The 19,684-nt window shown below is 36.3% G+C and overlaps 1 protein-coding gene across 1 annotated transcript; it reads left to right on the top strand.

The window, feature by feature from the left end:
• Positions 1 to 15,341: 15,341 nt before the first annotated feature.
• On the top strand, positions 15,342 to 16,265 carry LOC123853854 (olfactory receptor 13G1). Its single transcript, XM_045888602.2, has one exon. The coding sequence runs from the start codon at positions 15,342 to 15,344 to the stop codon at positions 16,263 to 16,265; it is 924 nt and encodes a 307-aa protein (XP_045744558.2).
• Positions 16,266 to 19,684: the final 3,419 nt, after the last annotated feature.

Here is a 19,684-nt window from a genome sequence, read left to right as displayed (position 1 = left end):
AAGAAGGATTTTCTTACACATGTTACAACATGGATGAACCTTGAGAACATTACACTAAATAAAATAACCCAGTTACAAAAAGACAAATACTGTATGATTCCACTTATAAGAGTTATCTAAGATAGTCAAACTCATAGAATCAGAAAGCATAATTGTGGTTGTCAGGGACTGTGGGTACAGAGAAAGAAGAAATTGAGTATAGAATTTCAGCATTATAAGATAAAATGTTCTGGAGATTGTAAACAAGATGAATATTATTAACACTAAGGAACTGTATACTTGAAAATGATTAAGATAGTAAAATTTAAGTTATTTATAGTTACCAAAATTATAGAATTTAATTTTTAAAAACATCTTTTACTGACATTTCTCTCTTAAATAAATGAGGGAACTAAAGTTATTTTGAATATTCCAGTTTGTATATATGGTATAGATGAGAGAGGGTAGAGCAAGAAATAGAAGAGAAATATAAAGTATTTCTACTTTCAAAATCTTTCTAATTGCAGAGATATAAATCAGATATAAAGTCATATATCAGAAACGAATAAATCACCATAAAATAGTATAATCATTACTAGAGACCTGAAGTAAGAGTGAGTAGAAGAGATTGGAGCTAAGCTGCAATAATCTTAGGGCTCTTCCTGAAGGAGTTAGGTAGGTAGCTTTGTTTGGAAGATCCCTTTGGGAAAATATTGACAAAGAAGCAGGCAATATAGCCTCCCAAGAGAATGTGCAGCAAATGGCAAAATGAGGTTTTAAACTCCTGCCTGCTGTCTGCAGGATCCACATATCACCAGATAAGCTGTTCTTTACTTTCCAGAAGACTTTGTTATGAAGTGATTCTCAATGCTTCATTTTGATATATCTCTTATAAGATCCTTTTAGTTCTGTTTTGTATTTTGGTTTTTGTTTATTTTTAAATTTTATTTTTTAAGTTCAATTTAAATAACATATAGTGTATTAATAGTTTCAGAGGTAGAATTTAGTGAGTTGCATATAACACCCAGTGCTCATCACATCACATGGCCTCCTTAATGCCCATCATCCAGTTATCCCATCCCCTCACCCCTGCCCCTCCAACAACCCTGTTTGTTTCCTAGAGTTGAGAATCTCTTATGGTTGGTCTCCCTCTCATTTTCATTTTATTTTTAATTCCTTTTCTTACCTTCATCTGTTTTGTTTCTTAAATTCCACATTTGAGTGAAATCATATAGTATTTGTCTTTCTCTGACTGACTTATTTTGCTTAACATAACACCCTCTAGTTCCATTCACAGCATTGCAAATGGCAAGACTGCATTCTTTTTATGGCTGAGTAATATTCCATTATCTATCTACCTAATCATGTCTTCTTTATCCAACCATCTGTTGATGGACATCTGGGCTCTTTCTATTGTTCGTAAGATCCTATGATAATTATTAACAGTTTTGAAGCACATGACTCATTACTATAGGAAAGCTTGGAATCCAGCTAATTTAATATTTATGGAAGACTTTGTTCAGTGGTCCCATTATTTCCCTCCTACTCCATGGAAAAACTTCCCAATTGGATTGTGGACTCTGTGATAGACTTAAACAATGAGAGTTAGGAGTTAAAAGTTGAATTTGTAAAATTACATTTTCCCAAACTTAGAAAATAAAATGCTTTTGAAGAGAATGCGTGGCTGAGATTCTCATAAATAGACATTGCCCTGGCTTCAGGTGTTCCAGGGTGACCAGCTGTCCCAGTTTTCTTGAGACGGAGTTTCCCAAGATGTGAGACTTTCAGTGACAAAACAGGGGCTCTCCCAGGCTAACCAAGGTAGTTTATTACCCTGCTGAGGGTAGAGCTGCAATTTGTACCCCGTCATTTGCACACTCCCCTAACTCCCACCACCTTTTATATTTTTACATATTTACATATTTTTACATATTTCCCATCACACTGATCTTTGATTACTCCCTCTCTTTGATATTTTCAAAATTTTTAAAAATTGAAAAGTGGTCATTTTCATCTCTTTTTCACTACCTAAGCTGTGAAAATGAAGCATTCTCCTTGAACAAAGCTTGAATTAGAAGCACCTCTGACTTAAACTTCCGTATTGGAAAGTGGCCTAAAATGAAAAGACATTCGGGAATATGAAAGCATACAGTACATTGTACCACTCTAGTTCCATAGAACAGGGTGGCTGCCGTGGTGCAGATGAAGGCATTTGAAAACAGTGATCATGATGGTGATGTACTTGATAGCTTGAGAGAATATTTTGTGCTCTGAGATATGCATCAGCATAGCAATTATCTTATAAATTACAACATGAGTGAGTTTCTTCATGGGATTCCCTGGATCCAGATCTTCCTGTCACCAATGTCAGATTGTATAACAATGAGTAAGTTTGTTACTTGTACCAAATTTTACCGACTTTGTGAGATTTAAAACACTGACATTAACATTTTTAATTTTTTAACTAATCCTGTTCTCAGGATTAAATACAGTAGCAGAATAAATGACACATAAATAAAACATCAATATGAACTTCTGAAAAATGCTCTGAGCTCTAGAAGTCAGAAAACACAAAATGACCTCAATCTTTTCCCTCTAAGAAGGGGTTGGTGATATTCATTTGTCAGAGTGCCTGCATCCTGATTAACAATTAAAATTAATTTGTCTAAATTCTTTTATACATAGTTTTATTTATTATATAAATTTTATTTTATTCTGGTAACTAGTTATTACAAGCACATCCTTATGTATGATTTAATTAAATTGATTTTTTTAAAAAGATTTTATTTATTTGAGAGAGAGAGAGTGAGAGAGCATGAGAGGGGAGAGGGTCAGAGGACGAAGCAGACTCCCTGCCGAGCAGGAAGCCCAATGTGGGACTCAATCCAGGGACTCCAGGGTCATGACCTGAGCCGAAGGCAGTCACTTAAACAACTGAGCCACCCAGGTGCCCTAATTAAATTGATATTTTTCTACAAATCAATTGGTCCTCGTAAACAGTCTTAGCTCAAAATGGACAACATAGTACCTCCCTTTATTCTCTGTTGCCTTTAGAGCTATCTTTCTAAAAAGTGGGGAAAAACACATATAAGTTCCTGTCTCAGAAATTTCCAAATTCTCCTTTATGCTTACAGAACAACACAATAACTTACTATAATATAATAATCTGAACAAGTCCTATTTTGTTCACATGACACAGTTGTGTCCAGTTCCATCCATGTCATTGTAAATGGCAAGATCTCATTCCTTTTGAAGGCTGCATAATATTCCATACTGTCATTGTCTTCTAGTGAAACTATTTGCCATTTCTCAGACACATTTGTACTTCATACCTCCTTATTTTTGCTTGGAAATTATTTCCCCTCTTCTCTTTCCTTCCACATTCACTGAAAATTGCTTACATTTCCAGAATAATACTACATTCAATGTTTTGATTAGATTTTCCATAATCCTATCCAAGACCAAATTAAGTGTGCTAATTATTATGCAAAATTGTTGTATATCTAATAATTTTTCCATCATCCCAATGCATGTTGATTAATTGTTTTACCATTAACCCTGAGAAAATTGAGGACATATATTGAATTCCTTCTTGGTTTTAATTAAATATAATATAGCATAATGACTAGTATGAAGTGTGATCTTTAAATATTTATTGAATAGTCATTTTAATGATAATCAGATTTAATTGAATTATCTTTTATGCTGCTTAACACAATCTGCTTATTCTTTTATTATAATAATTATTCAATAATTCCAAATGTAGTATTGGAATTTTTCCTTCCATTAATCATTAAAAATCACCTCATAATTAATTTAAAAATTCCAGATGTTAAAACTATGATTTAAAAAATATAGGCTAGATTTGGATTTCAAATAATAATCATTATCACATTTAATTGGCAGATCAATGAGGGCTAAGTATTGGGCTAAGGCTTTGCATTCACTGTTTAACCCTCAGAACAACTCAAAGTTTACCACTGTTTTTATTCTCCATTTCACCAATGAAGATAGATGGAAACTCAGAATATGTACTTTAAAAATGCAATGTCGTGGAGAAAAAGTGCCAGAATCAAGCATTAATCTCTATGTAATAACCTATTTCTAACTAAATTTCACTGATTTTCGTACTTCCAAATTTAAATCAATAGAAAATCTGAGTTGGATTAAATATACTAACTAAAGCAATATAAATAAGTTGAGATGAGAGTAATAAAAAAGGACATGGGCAAAAGTCAATAAATTTTAAATTATAAAACCTGGAGAAATATATTTCCCTGCTGATCTGAGCAGGCACTTATTAATTAATTAATTAATTAATTATTTTATTGTTATGTTAATCCCCATACATTACATCATTAGTTTTAGATGTAGTATTCCATGATTCATTGTTTGTGCATAATACCCAGTGCTCCATGCAGAACGTGCCCTCCTCAATAACCATCACCAGGCTAACCCATCCTCCCACCCCCCTCTCCTCTAGAACCCTCAGCTCGTTTTTCAGAGTCCATTGTCTCTCATAGTTCGTCTACCCCTCTGATTTCCCCCCTTCATTCTTCCCCTCCTGCTATCTTCTTGTTCTTTTTTTTTTCCCTTAACATATATTGCATTATTTGTTTCAGAGGTACAGATCTGAGATTCAACAGTCTTGCACAATTCACAGCACTTACCAGAGCACATACCCTCCCCAGTGTCTATCACCCAGTCACCCCATCCCTCCAACCCCACCCCCCACTCAGGCAACCCTCAGTTTGTTTCCTGCAATTAAGAATTCCTCATCACTGAGGTCATATGATACATGTCTTTCTCTGTTTGACTTATTTCGCTCAACATAATACCCTCCAGTTCCATCCATGTCGTTGCAAATGGCAAGATCTCATTCCTTTTGAAGGCTGCATAATATTCCGTTGTATATATATATATCATATCTTCTTTATCCATTCATCTGTTGATGGACATCATGCCTCTTTCCACAGTTTAGCTATTCTGCACATTGCTGCTATAAACATCAGGGTGCACGTACCCTTTCGGATCCTTACTTTTACATCTTTGGGGTAAATACCCAGTAGTGCAATTGCTGGATCATACGGTAGCGCTATTTTCAACTTTTTGAGGAACCTCCATACAGTTTTCCAGAGTGGCTGCACCAGCTTGCATTCCCACCAACAGTGTAGGAGGGTTCCCCTTTCTCTGCATCCCCACCAACATCTGTCGTTTCCTGACTTGTTAATTTTAGTCATTCTGACTGGTGTGAGGTGGTATCTCATTGAGGTTTTGATATGGATTTCCCTGATGCCAAGCAATGTTGAGCACTTTTTCTTGTGTCTGTTGACTAATTGGATGTCCTCTTTGGAAAACTGTTCATGTCTTCTGCCCATTTCTTGATTGGATTCTTTGTTCTTTGGGTGTTGAGTTTGATGAGTTCTTTATAGATTTTGGATACTAGCCCTTTATCTGATACGTCATTTGCAAATATCTTCTCCCATTCTGTCGGTTGACTTTTGGTTTTCTTGACTGTTTCCTTGCTTTGCAAAAGCTTTTTATCTTGATGAAGTCCCAAGAGTTCATTTTTGCCCTTGCTTCCCTTGCCTTTGGCGATGTTTCTAGGAAGAAGTTGCTGTGGCTGAGGTTGAAGAAGTTGCTGCCTGTGTTCTCCTTCAGGATTTTGATGGACTCCTGTCTCACATTGAGGTCTTTCAACCATTTGGAGTCTATTTTTGTGTGTGGTGTAAGGAAAAGGTCCAGTTTCATTCTTCTGCATTTGGCTGTCCAATTTTCCCAACACCATTTGTTGAAGAGACTGTCTTTGTTCCATTGGACATTCTTTCCTGCTTTGTCAAAGATGAGTGGACCATAGAGTTGAGGGTCCATTCCTGGGCTCTCTATTCTGTTCCATTAATCTATGTGTCTGTTTTTGTGCCAGTACCATACTGTCTTGATGATGACAGCTTTGTAATAGAGTGGGAACTCCGGAATTGTGATGCCGCCGGCTTTGCTTTTCTTTTTCAACATTCCTCTGGCTATGCGGGGTCTTTTCTGGTTCCATACAAATTTTAGGATTACTTGTTCCATTTCTTTGAAAAAAGTTGGTGGTATTTTCATGGGGATTGCATTGAATGTGTAGATTGCTCTAGGTAGCATTGACATCTTCACAATATTTGTTCTTCCAATCCATGAGCATGGAACGTTTTTCCATTTCTTTGTGTCTTCCTCGATTTCTTTCATGAGTATTTTATAATTTTCTGAGTACAGACCCTTTACCTCTTTGGTTAGATTTATGCCTAGGTATCTTATGGTTTTGGGTGCAATTGTAAATGGGATCAACTCCTTAATTTCTCTTTCTTCTGTCTTGTTGTTGGTGTATAGGAATGCCACTAAATTCTGCGCATTGATATTATATCCTGCCACTTGACTGAATTCCTGTATGAGTTCTAGCAGTTTTGGGGTGGAGTCTTTGGGGTTTCCACATAAAGTATCATATCATCTGCAAAGAGTGAGAGTTTGACTTCTTCTTTGCCAATTTGGATGCCTTTGATTTCTTTTTGTTGTCTGATTGCTGTGGCTAGGACTTCTAATACTATGTTGAATAGCAGTGGTGATAGTGGACATCCCGTCCGCATTCCTGACCTTAGGGGGAAAGCTCTCAGTTTTTCCCCATTGAGAATGATATTCGCAGTGGGTTTTTCATAGATGGCTTTTATGATATTGAGGTATGTACCCTCTATGCCTATACTCTGAAGAGTTTTGATCAAGAAAGGATACTGTACTTTGTCAAAAGCTTTTTCTGCACCTATTGAGAGGATGATATGGTTATTGTTCTTTCTTTTGTTAATGTATTGTATCACGTTGATTGATTTGCGGATGTTGAACCAACCTTGCAGCCCAGGGATAAATCCCACTTGGTCGTGGTGAATAATCCTTTTAATGTACTGTTGGATCCTATTGGCTAGTATTTTGGTGAGAATTTTTGCATCCATGTTCATCAGGGATATTGGTCTGTAATTCTCCTTCTTGATGGGGTCTTTGGTTTGGGGATCAAGGTAATGCTGGCCTCATAAAATGAGTTTGGAAGTTTTCCTTCCATTTCTATTTTTTTGGAACAGTTTCAGGAAAATAGGTATTAATTCTTCTTGAAATGTTTGGTAGAATTCCCCTGGGAAGCCATCTGGCCCTGGGCTTTTGGTTTTTGGGAGATTTTTGATGACTGCTTCCATTTCCTTAGTGGTTATAGGTCTGTTCAGGTTTTCTATTTCATCCTGGTTCAGTTTTGGTAGTTGATACATCTCTAGCAATGCATCCATTTCTTCCAGGTTATCTAATTTGCTGGCATAGAGTTGCTCATAATATGTTCTTAGAATTGTTTGTATCTCTTTGGTGTTGGTTGTGATCTCTCCTCTTTCATTCATGATTTTGTTGATTTGGGTCATTTCTCTTTTCTTTTTGATAAGTCTGGCCAGGGGTTTATCAATCTTGCTAATTCTTTCAAAGAACCAGCTCCTAGTTTCATTGATCTGTTCTACTGTTCTTTTAGTTTCTATTTCATTGATTTCTGCTCTGATCTTTATTATGTCTCTTCTCCTGCTGGGTTTAGGCTTTATTTGCTGTTCTCTCTCGAGCTCCTTTAGGTGTAGGGTTAGGTTGTGTACTTGAGACCTTTGTTGTTTCTTGAGAAAGGCTTGTATTGCTATATACTTTTCTCTTAGGACTGCCTTTGCTGCATCCCAAAGATATTGAACAGTTGTGTTTTCATTTTCATTGGTTTCCATGCAATTTTTTTTAATTCTTCTCTAATCTCCTCGATTGACCCATTCATTCTTTAGTAGGATGCTCTTTAGTCTGCATGTATTTGAGTTCTTTCTGACTTTCCTCTTGTGATTGAGTTTCTAGTTTCAAACCATTGTGGTCTGAAAATAGCCAGGGATCATTCCCAATCTTTTGGTACCAGTTGAGACCTGATTTATGACCTAGGATGTGATCTCTTCTAGGGAATGTTCCATGGGCACTAGAGAAGAATGTGTATTCCGTTGCTTTGGGGTGGAATGTTCTGAATATGTCTGTGAAGTCCATTTGGTCCAGTGTGTCATTTAAAGTCTTTATTTCCTTTCTGATCTTTTGCTTAGATGATCTGCCCATTTCAGTGAGTGGGGTGTTAAAGCCCCCACTATTATTGTATTGTTGTCGATGTGTTTCTTTGCTTTTGTTATTAATTGCCTTATATAATTGGCTGCTCCCATGTTAGGGGCATAGATATTTACAATTGTTAAATCTTCTTGTTGGATAGATCCTTTATGTAGGACATAATGTCCTTCCTCATCTCTTATTACAGTCTTTGGTTTAAACTCTAATTTGTCTGATATAAGGATTGCCACCCCAGCTTTCTTTTGGTGTCCATTAGCATGGTAAATGGTTTTCCACCCCCTCACTTTCAATCTGGGGGTGTCTTTGGTTCTAAAATGAGTCTCCTGCAGACAGCCTATCGATGGGTCTTGTTTTTTAATCCAGTCTGTTAGCCTGTGTCTTTTGATTGGGGCATTTAGCCCATTTACATTCAGGGTAACTTTTGAAAGATAGGAATTTAGTGCCATTGTATTGCCTGTAAGGTGACTGTTACCGTATATTGTCTGTGTTCCTTTCTGGTCTATGTTGCTTTTAGGCTCTCTCTTTGCTTAGAGGACCCCTTTCAAGATTTCCTGTAGGGCAGGTTTTGTGTTTGCACATTCCTTTAGTTATTGTTTGTCTTGGAAGCTTTTTATCTCTCCTTCAATTTTCAGTGACAGCCTAGCTGGATAGAGTATTCTTGGCTACATATTTTTCTCATTTAATGTTCTGAATATATCCTGCCAGTCCTTTCTGTCCTTCCAGGTCTCTGTGGATAGGTCTGTTGCCAATCTAATGTTTCTACCCTTGTAGGTTACATATCTCTTCTCTTGAGCTGCTTTCAGGATTTTCTCTTTGTCTATGAGATTCGTAAGTTTTACTCTTAGATGTCGGGGTGTTGACCTATTTTTATTGATTTTGAGAGGGGTTCTCTGTGCCTCCTGGATTTTCATGCCTGTTTCCTTCCCCAAATTAGGGAAGTTCTCTGCTATAATTTGCTCCATTATACCTTCTGCCCCTCTCTCTCTTTCTTCTTCTTCTGGGATCCCAATTATTCTAATGTTGTTTCGTCTTATGGTATCGCTTATCTCTCGAATTCTGCCCTCATGATCCAATAATTGTTTATCTCTCTTTTTCTCAGCTTCTTTATTTTCCAGCATTTGGTCTTCTATATCACTGATTCTCTCTTCTGCCTCATTTATCCTAGCAGTTAGCGCCCCCATATTTGATTGCACCTCATTAATAGCCTTTTTGATTTTGACTTGGTTAGATTTTAGTTCTTTTTCTTCTCCAGAAAGGGTTTCTCTAATAACTTCCATATTTTTTTCAAGCCCAGCTAGTATATTTAAAGTGATGATTCTGAACTCTAGATCCGACATCGTACTAATGTCCATATTGAGCACATCCCTGGCAGTCGGTACTACCTCTTGTTCTTTTTGTTGAGGTGATTTTTTCCATCTTGTCATTTTGTGAAGAGGAGAATAGATTAATGAGAGAACAAAATGCTAGCAGAGTAACCACGTCCCACGAAAATATACTCTAAACAAATCAGAAAAGACCTGAAGCAGTGGGAAAAGAAATGGAAAGAGAGAAAAAAGAAAAAGATAAAGATAAAAACAAAAAAACCCCAAAACAACAACAACAAAAAACAGAATGTGATCAAATATGATCATGCTGGTATATAGATCAGTGCCACACACTAGATTTGGGGTGTATTTTGGTCTTTTAAAAAAACGTGCCTCCCAAAATTTTAAAGAAAGAAAAACTTATATATGTACAAAAATAAGGGTTGATATGATGAAGGGATGGATTATGACTGTAAACATGGAAATTATAAAAAATTTTATAAAAGGAATTGATAAGAACTTGTTTGAAAAAAGAAAGAAGAGGATTTAAAAAAAGAAAAAAGAAAAAAAAAAGGGAGAGGATGTGATCAGGCAGGGGAATAGAAAACACCATATACTAGAGATTTAGGGTATATTTTGATCTGTTAGAAGAAACTATCTCAAAATTTTAAAGGGAGAACAACTTATATATATAAGCCAAAAACACGGGTAACTACTATGAAGGGATAGATTATGAATCTAAAAATGAAAAATAATTTTTTTTTTTTAAAAAAGGGATTGATAAGATGTTGGTTGAAAAAGGGAAAAAGAAAAATTTAAAAAGAAAAAAAGACAGTTAAGAAAAATTAACTTTGAAAGACTAAAGAATCATGGTAAAAAAGCCATGAATTCTATGTGCTGTAGTCCCCTAGCGCTGGAGTTCTGCCGTTCTCATTGATCGGTAAACTTGGTCTTGGCTGGCTGTTCTCGCTGATCTTCTGGGGAGGGGCCTCTTGCCTTGGTTTGCAAACGTCTCTGCCGGAGGCGAAATTGCCCCACCCTTGCCCCCTCCCGGTTAAGTAATCTGCTCGGGTTTGCTCTCCGGGGCTTTTGTTCCCTGCGGCTTTCCGTATAGCTCTGGAGGTGGAGAGTGAAAATGGCGGCCTCCCAACCCCTGCCCTGGAGGACCGAGAACTCGGGGCCTGGTCCTTAGTGAGCCCCCAGAGAAAAGCCGTCAGTCACTCCCGTCTCCCCGGTCTCCGGCCGCACTCCTTGCTCACCTGGCTTGTGACCGCGCGTTTCTATCTCTGTCACCCGACCCTGGGTGGAGTCTCCAATCCCAGCAGTTCCCTGCGGTGCACTCCCGTGCGGCTCCTCCCAGGAGAAGAAGGTGAGTCTCCCTGGATCTGCCACCTGTTGGGTCCCTGCTGGAGGAACAGTGGCCCGATTGTGCCACGGATCATGGTTTATGGCAACCCCGAGCTGAGGGCCCGCGCCTGGGCTCCGCTTCTGTAGCCAGCTTCCCTGCTCCGTTACCTGGGAGCTCTGCCACACTCAGGCACCCCCGGTCTTTCTTGACCCCAAGGGTCCTGAGACCACACTGTCCCGGAGGGTTCCACCCCCCGCTTAGCCACCAGAGTGATGTCCCTCAGCGGAGCAGACTTTTAAAAGTTCCGATTGTGCTCCGTGGCTCTATCATTTGCCAGAAGCAGCCGACGGAGGCCCCTCCCCCGCCGTCTATCCTCCCGAATATCGCCTCGGATTCACTTCTCTGCACGTCCTACCTTCCAGAAAGTGGTCGCTTTTCTGATGAGAGAGTTGTTGCTATTCCTTTCTTCAATCTCCTGTTAGGTTTGTAGGTGTTCAGAATGGTTTGATCCCTATCCAGCTGAATTCCTGAGAGGAGATGAAATCCAGGACTCCTACTCCTCTGCCATCTTGCCCTGCCCCTATTTATTTATTTATTTTATACTGTGGCCTTTTAGGGTTAAAAATAGCATCCAAACCAGGCATGCCTCACTTGCAGAGTATCAATAGAAACCATTGACCACATATTCGATTCCTGTGGATTGACAAAGATATCTATCTCTAAGTCAATAATGCATATTCTGAACAAAGCTATTATAGTCAATATATATCTTCTTCTCTCCATAAACTGTATTATGGCCCCCTTTTGGATTTGTCCTCATCAACGCACAGTAACTATCACAGGTCATAGAACCAGCACTGAGAACAGGGCTGAACCAATGTCATTACCACTGTGAAGGGAATAGGACGTTCTAAGAAGAGATGAGAAATCTCCAGGTACCCTCACTCTTTTGTTCTTAACTCAGAGATAGTGAACCAGAGGTGAATTACCCACTATTTTTGCAAACTTTCACCATTTTATAAAATTTTGTTTTGTATCTTGGGACTGAACTTCTCCCTCACATCCAGCTTCAGGGAACTTGATGATTATCAATTAAATAGATAAATAGCATTTTTTACATGGATAGATAACAATTCTCCAAAAGAAAATTGAAGCTTTCTTCTTCATCACCAAGGAAAGTTAAGTTTATATTTGAGTGTCTATTTCGATGGGTAAGATCACATAGGCTGGAAAAAGACTGTTACCTTATTAATTCATCCCAAATCTTTGATAACAGAGCTCTGATTCAGATGAAATAACCAGACCAGGGCTTCCTAATATAATTTAAAAATATACTCATCACTCAGTATTTCGAAGATTAGTTATTATTTATTTCAATATCAGATATTTAAAATATTTTTAAGGTTTTATTTATTTATTTGACAGAGCAGAAGCAGAGGAGGGGTAGAGGCAGTTAAAAATATTTTAACTGAACTTCCAATATCAACTATCTCATCTATATTTTCCTGTTTCAAGTCATATCTCATTCAGAATAAAACTCTCATTTTCTTTAAAATACTTTTAATATCATTTGGCTTTTGTGTGTTTGCCATATTATTGGTATTTTACCTGAAAGCATACAGAAGAGAGGTTAATAGCAATTTCTTAAAGGCCAGACAGTCTAGGTATGATAAAGGAAATATTCAATGTTTAGTGTTTGTGGGCTCTGCTCCTGATGTCCCAGGGAAGCTGCATTTTCACCAAGGTCAGAATGGCTTCACCAAACTTCAAAGCATGGCTCTATTTCTGCCTTGAGCACACATTGTACATCTGCTTCATTAGCAGATAACCTAAAAAAAAAAAAATCAAATTAAAGATATGAATAAAAATCTCCCTAAGTTCTGTTCCCATACTTCTGAAGCTTCCAAACTTGCATGTACTAAAAACAAAATAAAGTTTGTGATTTTCTAAAATATCCTTTCTCATGATAATTTGTAACTCATGATGTGACAAATGTATATATATATGTGTGTATATAACCCTGTATTAAATATTCTTTCTCTCCAGAGCACTCTCTACTTTGTGAAGATTGTGTATCCCAGATGGCTATTCTCACCTGGGCTCAAATAAAACTCTCTCTCCCCTTTTTTTTTTCTTAGCAGTTCTAAAAGTTTTGTTCATTTTGCATCAACAAGCATCAATCCTGGTCTTTCTCTTATGAGATATGTAATCTTGGCTTCTGTTATTCATCTATCACTGCACTGTTTTCATATCAACTGTATAGAGATGGCAATGTTAAAGTCCCACCATGGTTGTTACAAAATGATATCATATCTGCAGAAGATCTAATACAGAGCCTGTCACATATTATAGATCTAAGTAATGACAGGTGTTACATTCTTGTGCTATCAGAAAACAAGAAATAAAGCTAGGGATTCTCAAGGTGGTTTATAGATTTGATAAAATATTTTTTTCTACTGGCTGAATAGCTACACATACATTAGTCAGTAAATTTAGCATATTATTATTCCATTAAATTTAGGAAATTAATAATTCAGCTTTCAGGGCTTAGGGGAGCAAATCAGACTGGATGTGATCTCAAAATAATTTTTATTTCCTCTGTTTGGGTAACACAGGTACAGTATGATCTCTGAAAAGTCAAAGAACAATTATGAGGCATAAAGTTATTGATAAATTCACAGATACTTTGGACACTTTTACTAGATAGACCAGGTCAGAATAGTCCTCACAGTAGTGTATACATGTAAAAAGTTGATTATGCATGAACACAGATTTATCCAAACAAACAAAAAAAAGAAGCAGTTGACAAAATGCTAGAGAATTTTTTTGGGAGGAATAAAAAGAAGAAAAATTTCCTTCATAGAAAGGGGAACCTTCTTACACTGTTGGTGGGAATGCAAAGCAATACAGCCACTCTGGAAAACAGTATGGCGGTTCCTCAAGACATTAAAAATAGAGCTACCCTATGACCCAGCAATTGCACTACTAGGTATTTACTGCAAAGATACAGATGTAGTGAAAGGAAGGGACACATGCACCCCAGTGTTCATAGCAGCAATGTCCGCAATAGCCAAACTATGGAAAGAGCCCATCCATAGAAAGATGAATGGATAAAGAAGAGGCTGTATATACATATATATTATATAATATATTTTATATTATATAACAGCCATCAAAAAGCATTAAATCTTACAATTTGCAATGACATGGATGGAACTAGAGGGTATTATACTAAGTGAAATAAGTCAGTAAGAGAAAGACAATTATCAAATGATTTCACTCACATGTGGAATTTAAGAAACAAAACAGAGGAATATAAGGGAAGTTAGGTAAAAATAAAATAAGATGAAATCAGAGAGGAAGACAAACCATAAGAGACTCTTAACTATAGGAAGCAAACTGAGGGTTGCTTTAGGATGAGGTGGGTGGTGGGATGCGGTTACTGAATGATGGGCATTAAGGAGGGCATATGATGTAATGAGCATTGGGTGTTATATGCAACTGATACATCACTAAACTCTACCTCTGAAACTAATAATACACTATATGTTAATTAATTGAATTTAAATAAAATAAAATTTTAAAAAATGAAACAAACAATTTTAATATTTCTTAATTTGCTTAAAAATGATAATAAACTTCCTACATCCTAACACACACACACACAAAAAATAATAATTTCCCTCATAAATCTGGATATTGTCCAGAAAACTTTTTCCAGTTGCCTCTTTCTGTTAGTATTCCTAAGAAACTTTCATATTGTCTGTGTAGTATCTAATATTTGTTCTAATTTATATCATTTTTGGAAATAAAAAATATTTCATAAGAAATATGAATTTTATGGAATTTTAATGGCCAATTTACAACTATACTAAAATAAAGATGCATGGCTAGATCTTCTATTTTTTGTCCAATCTTCTTACCATTGTATGACAGCACAACAAATTAGTTCATGCAATTTTGGAAATTACTTCTGTAACTGAAGAGAAAATATAGGCAAAGAATCGATTAAACTGTTTAGTTTTTAGACACCAATGAATTATTCAATGGTCCCTGAATATCCAGCCTCAGGATATTCTGTTGGACATTTTTCCCCTGAAGTCTTCCCACTATTATTAGCCTTACCAGCTTCTCTTGTTCTAGATATTTCCACTCACACATGCTTCAAGAAAGATAGCATATAGTTAACAACTAGTGAGATATGTATTTTTTGTATTCTATTTCATATGCATGTGAATTATGCTCAAATAAGATTTAACTCAAAATGGTAATATTGAAATACTTGAATATATTTATTTTGCTTATCTTTTTCTTCTCAACCAGTGACTTCAGTTTAATGGAGTCATTAACTGAAGAACATGCATCAGAAAATTATATCCATCTGGAGACTAGAGGGTATTGCCTGGAAGACAGAACTCCATCAAAAGGGAATTCTTGCTACAAAGTTGTATCACATCAACGCACAAATCACTAAATTCATACACACACACATACACATCTTCTAATAAAAGCACCCAGATCATTTTAGTTCCCAGTTGCTCACTCTCTGCAATGTCAGTCATCAAAGCAGGATGAATAACAGCATCGTAACTGAGTTTATGATTCTGGGCCTCACCCAAAAGCCTGAACTGCAGAGAATTCTCTTCATTGTCTTTCTCTTCATGTACCTTGTGGCCTTTCTTGGCAATGTGCTGATTGTCATTGCCATAATCTATAACCCCACCTTGCATACACCCATGTATGCTTTCCTTCTGGCGCTGGCTATTGTGGATATCATCTGCACAACAAGCATTATACCAAAGATGCTGGGGACTATGCTAACATCAGCAAGGAGTATTTCCTACGGAAGCTGCATGTCCCAGCTCTTCTTCTTCACATGGTCCCTGGGGGCTGAGATGGTTCTCTTCACCACAATGGCCTATGACCGCTATGTGGCCATCTGTTTCCCTCTTCGCTACAGAACCATTATGAATGACCATATGTGTTTGGCCTTGCTCAGCATTACCATGGTGATTGCAGTAACCAATTCCTGGGTTCACACTGGTCTCATCCTGAGGCTGACCTTCTGTGGGCCAAACACCATTGACCACTTCTTCTGTGAGATACCTCCACTGCTGTCTTTGTCCTGCAGCCCTATTAGAATCAATGAGGTGATGGTATATGTTGCTGATATTACCCTGGCCATAGGTGACTTCACCCTCACCTGCATCTCCTATGGTTTTATCATTGCTGCCATTCTCCGCATCCGCACAGCAGAAGGCAAGAGGAAGGCTTTCTCAACATGCTCATCCCACCTCATAGTAGTGTCCCTTTACTACTCCCCTGTAATCTACACCTATATCCGCCCTGCTGCCAGCTACTTATTTGAAAGGGACAAGGTGATAGCTGCACTCTATACTCTTGTGACCCCAACATTAAACCCAATTGTGTATAGTTTCCGAAACAAGGAGATGCAGACAGGGATTCAGAAAGTCTTCACATTTCTGAAACCTTAGTGTTTTCAAAAGGGAATGTCAGCTCTGTACTCCAGAATCATCTCTTAGAACATCTCAGATTTTACTGGTAATTTATAGATATTTCCTTCCCAAATTTCCATATTCCCTCTTAAGAGCAACAATGTTTCATTCCACCATGAATCACTGTCTTAGCTCCTGATTTCTAAAATGCACTTTCTTACCATTTCACTACTGATAAGTATAAAGTGATTTATACTTATCACTTTATATATTTCTAAAATACTTTCATGAAAACTTTCACAACTAATCACAGTAAAGTATTTCTTTCATTCCTATTCCCCAGCTTTCTCATTGTCTCCACAATTTTATATTTTTAATTTTAACAGTGTCTGTAATGTAATGTACATACCTCCTCACATAAATAAATATCATGATATATATCCAAACATCTTTCTAAAAATACATACATTTTTCTCTTTCTTATATATGCATATACATAAACATTTGCCTGTAAGTACACATAAACATTAAATATATTAATATATTCACTAAGAAAGATTACTTCTAGTATTATAAAATTAATCAGTCTGTGAATCAAATCATGTCTCTCATTTCTGTAACAAGAAAATACGTTGCATTACTTTGAGACTTATTTGTGATGCAGGCAGTACTATATTCCCTTGAAATCAGTTATAATTAGTGTTCCACTGCAATACTTTTAAAATATTTTTTAAATATTTTGTCATTCTAATCTACTTCATGAAAACAATAACCATATATTATTGTTGGCATTTTTATATAGCATGTAATAAGGAATTCTAAATAAATTAATACCTAGCAAACAAGAACAGAAAGATTCCTCTAATGCCTTCTAGCTGAAGACCATTTTGAGCTAATGTGTAAGTGAACAAGCTGGATTTATTCCATGAGGAGACGGAACATCGTGGGTTAGTAAGAGGATGCTAGAAAGGACTTATTTGGGATTTTTTGGGGGTACTTGATGAAAAATCACACAAATATGATTTTCTCTAAATTGGGTCAGAAAATGAGAAAAATTTATTTAGGAGGCATATAGAATAAACATTGTTAAGCTGTGATTGGTAAATAAGTAGCAATAGATCATATTAACTAGGAGAAGAAGATACCTATCATTTCTGAGGTTTGGACTGCATTCTTATCTTCATCTGTGCTCAGATATGTCAATGGAGTGGACTTGTTTCTATCTTGCTCTATCATACTGACATTTTCTGATGCTAATGTTCCGTGTGTGTCTGTCTGTCTGTGTGTTTCATGATAATTAGCAGGACATCATGGCCTACCTGTTTAGCTAGACAAGCTGGGTAGACATTAGTCAGAGGCTGTTTATCTTTTTTTCTTTCTTCTTTCTTTCTTTCTTTCTTTCTTTCTTTCTTTCTTTCTTCTCATTTCTTTAAAATTAAGCTCATAGATGACTGTGTTCATTATTTTCTCTTATTAAAGAGAGCCACATGGAGCCAAATACACAAATTAATTCCTTTAGAAAGACAAATATAAAACAATTGCCTGAGAGTGTTCCTTTTTATGAAATTAGGTGGTTATAAGCATGTTTTGAAAAAAGTTAGTCATTTGAAACACTCAAATGTATTTTCATTCTGAATTTTTATTTTAATTGGAAATTTTTTAAAAGGAAACTAATTCTGGACTCCCTTCTCTCAGAATCTGTTGCACTGTTGCTCTTATATTATTCTTGTTTATTATTATATTGCACATTGCATTTTATAATATGCACATAAAGGAATACCACAGCAATATATTTTGGACTATCTTGCATGATTTCTAACTAACCCACTATACTGACATGTACAACTCATACAAAATAGATGAGAATTAACTCTGTGTATAGCTAAACATCTAGAGTATTTATGTGTTTGTTATTCAAAGGAGAGCATAGACTATGTGAAGTTAAAATTGTATTCTCCCCATATTTCTTACACAGAACCTTGTACCTCTTAGCATTGCAAATATCCATCTTAAATTATAAAACTATTGAGGGTTTTTTATTTTAAAAGAGACAAGAGTGGTTTCAGTATTTTGTGCCATTTTTGTGTTGATATGGGATTGTGGCATGGGGAGAATTGGGGTGTACACTAGATTTCCCCTTCATTGTATTTAGTACTTGATATAGTGTATGTTGAATATTCCACAATGATTTGGGCTACTTCCCTTAGAATGCTGTTTTTATGAGATAGGCATTCTGAGTTTGGACCTCATGTAGATTATTTTAGATTTCATTGGAGAAATATCCTATTCTACTGCACACAAGTGTAGGGAAAAGCCTTTCTAAGTTTCTAATATGTTCAGCTACAGATAATACAGAATACTACTTTTGTCCTTTTAAACCAGTAAATGGACTTACGCCTCATGCAATGGAAGGTTGGTGTGCAACAGTCAATAGTAACTATATCCACTCAAGGATACCAGCAAAGACCTGGTATCCTTCAAGGTTTTTGTTGTTGTTGTTTATTTTGTTTTGTTTTTGTTTTCGTTCTCTTGTCCTGCTATACTTTGTTTTCCCTAGGGTCAGTAATGGCTTCTGTGTTCCTAGGCATCTGAATCATGACCCAGGCAGAATCAAGGCTAAGGATGGAGATGTCAAAGGGCATGTGAATTTTCACCTATTATTTTAAACTCTTGTTTCAGCTTTATTGAGGTATAATTAATAAACTTGTAAGATATGCACAGTGTATCTCATGATTTTGTAAAATAAGAATCACTCAATAACCATGCACTTACATCACACTGACCATAACTATATCACTGCACCATCTCAAACTGTAAGCACTGACTAGAGGAGGAAATTTGGAGACTAGGCACTTGTCAACCCTGAACAGATTTGTAGTTAACATACATGGGGAAAGGAAAGAGGTATTCATATTATTCCAGTTACTAGTAGTATCTATCAACAAATATATCATAACCACAGATTTGGGATCACAAACTTAACTGTGTGTAAAATTTCATTGAGAAAAGAGAGTACCAAAGCTGAGACCACAGTGATACCAGATGCAAAATGCCACTTGGGCAGTTTGGCTTAAAAATCATATTAAAAATCGTATCTTTAAAAATTTTGACCACCATTAATATTTATTTTATATTTATATATTGTATAATATAAATACCAATAAAATTCTCCCTCTCCCCTGCCCCCTGCTTGTGTTCCCTCTCTCACTGTCTCTCTGTGTCAAATAAATAAAATCTTTAAAAAAATAAAATAACAAAGTAAAATGTTTTGATGAACACTGGAAGATTTTAGGGAACAAACTCATTAAAACTAGTAAAAGAAAAAAATAGTATTTTTCACTTCCTGTATAATCTGTATATCAAGAAGTTAAGGTTGCCAAATAATTGACTTATGTATGGTTAGTGGGTTGTCTTCAAGAAGGATTTCAGCTAACAAATGAAGAAGAAAGACACAATAT

Source organism: Mirounga angustirostris, unplaced genomic scaffold (assembly GCF_029215605.1).
Source record: "Mirounga angustirostris isolate CCGP_5_RB_7025 unplaced genomic scaffold, mMirAng1.0.hap1 SCAF_7, whole genome shotgun sequence".
Taxonomy (NCBI): Eukaryota; Metazoa; Chordata; class Mammalia; order Carnivora; family Phocidae; genus Mirounga; species Mirounga angustirostris.
Note: the sequence above shows the minus strand (reverse complement) of the source record. Positions and strands in the feature narration are given on the sequence as shown.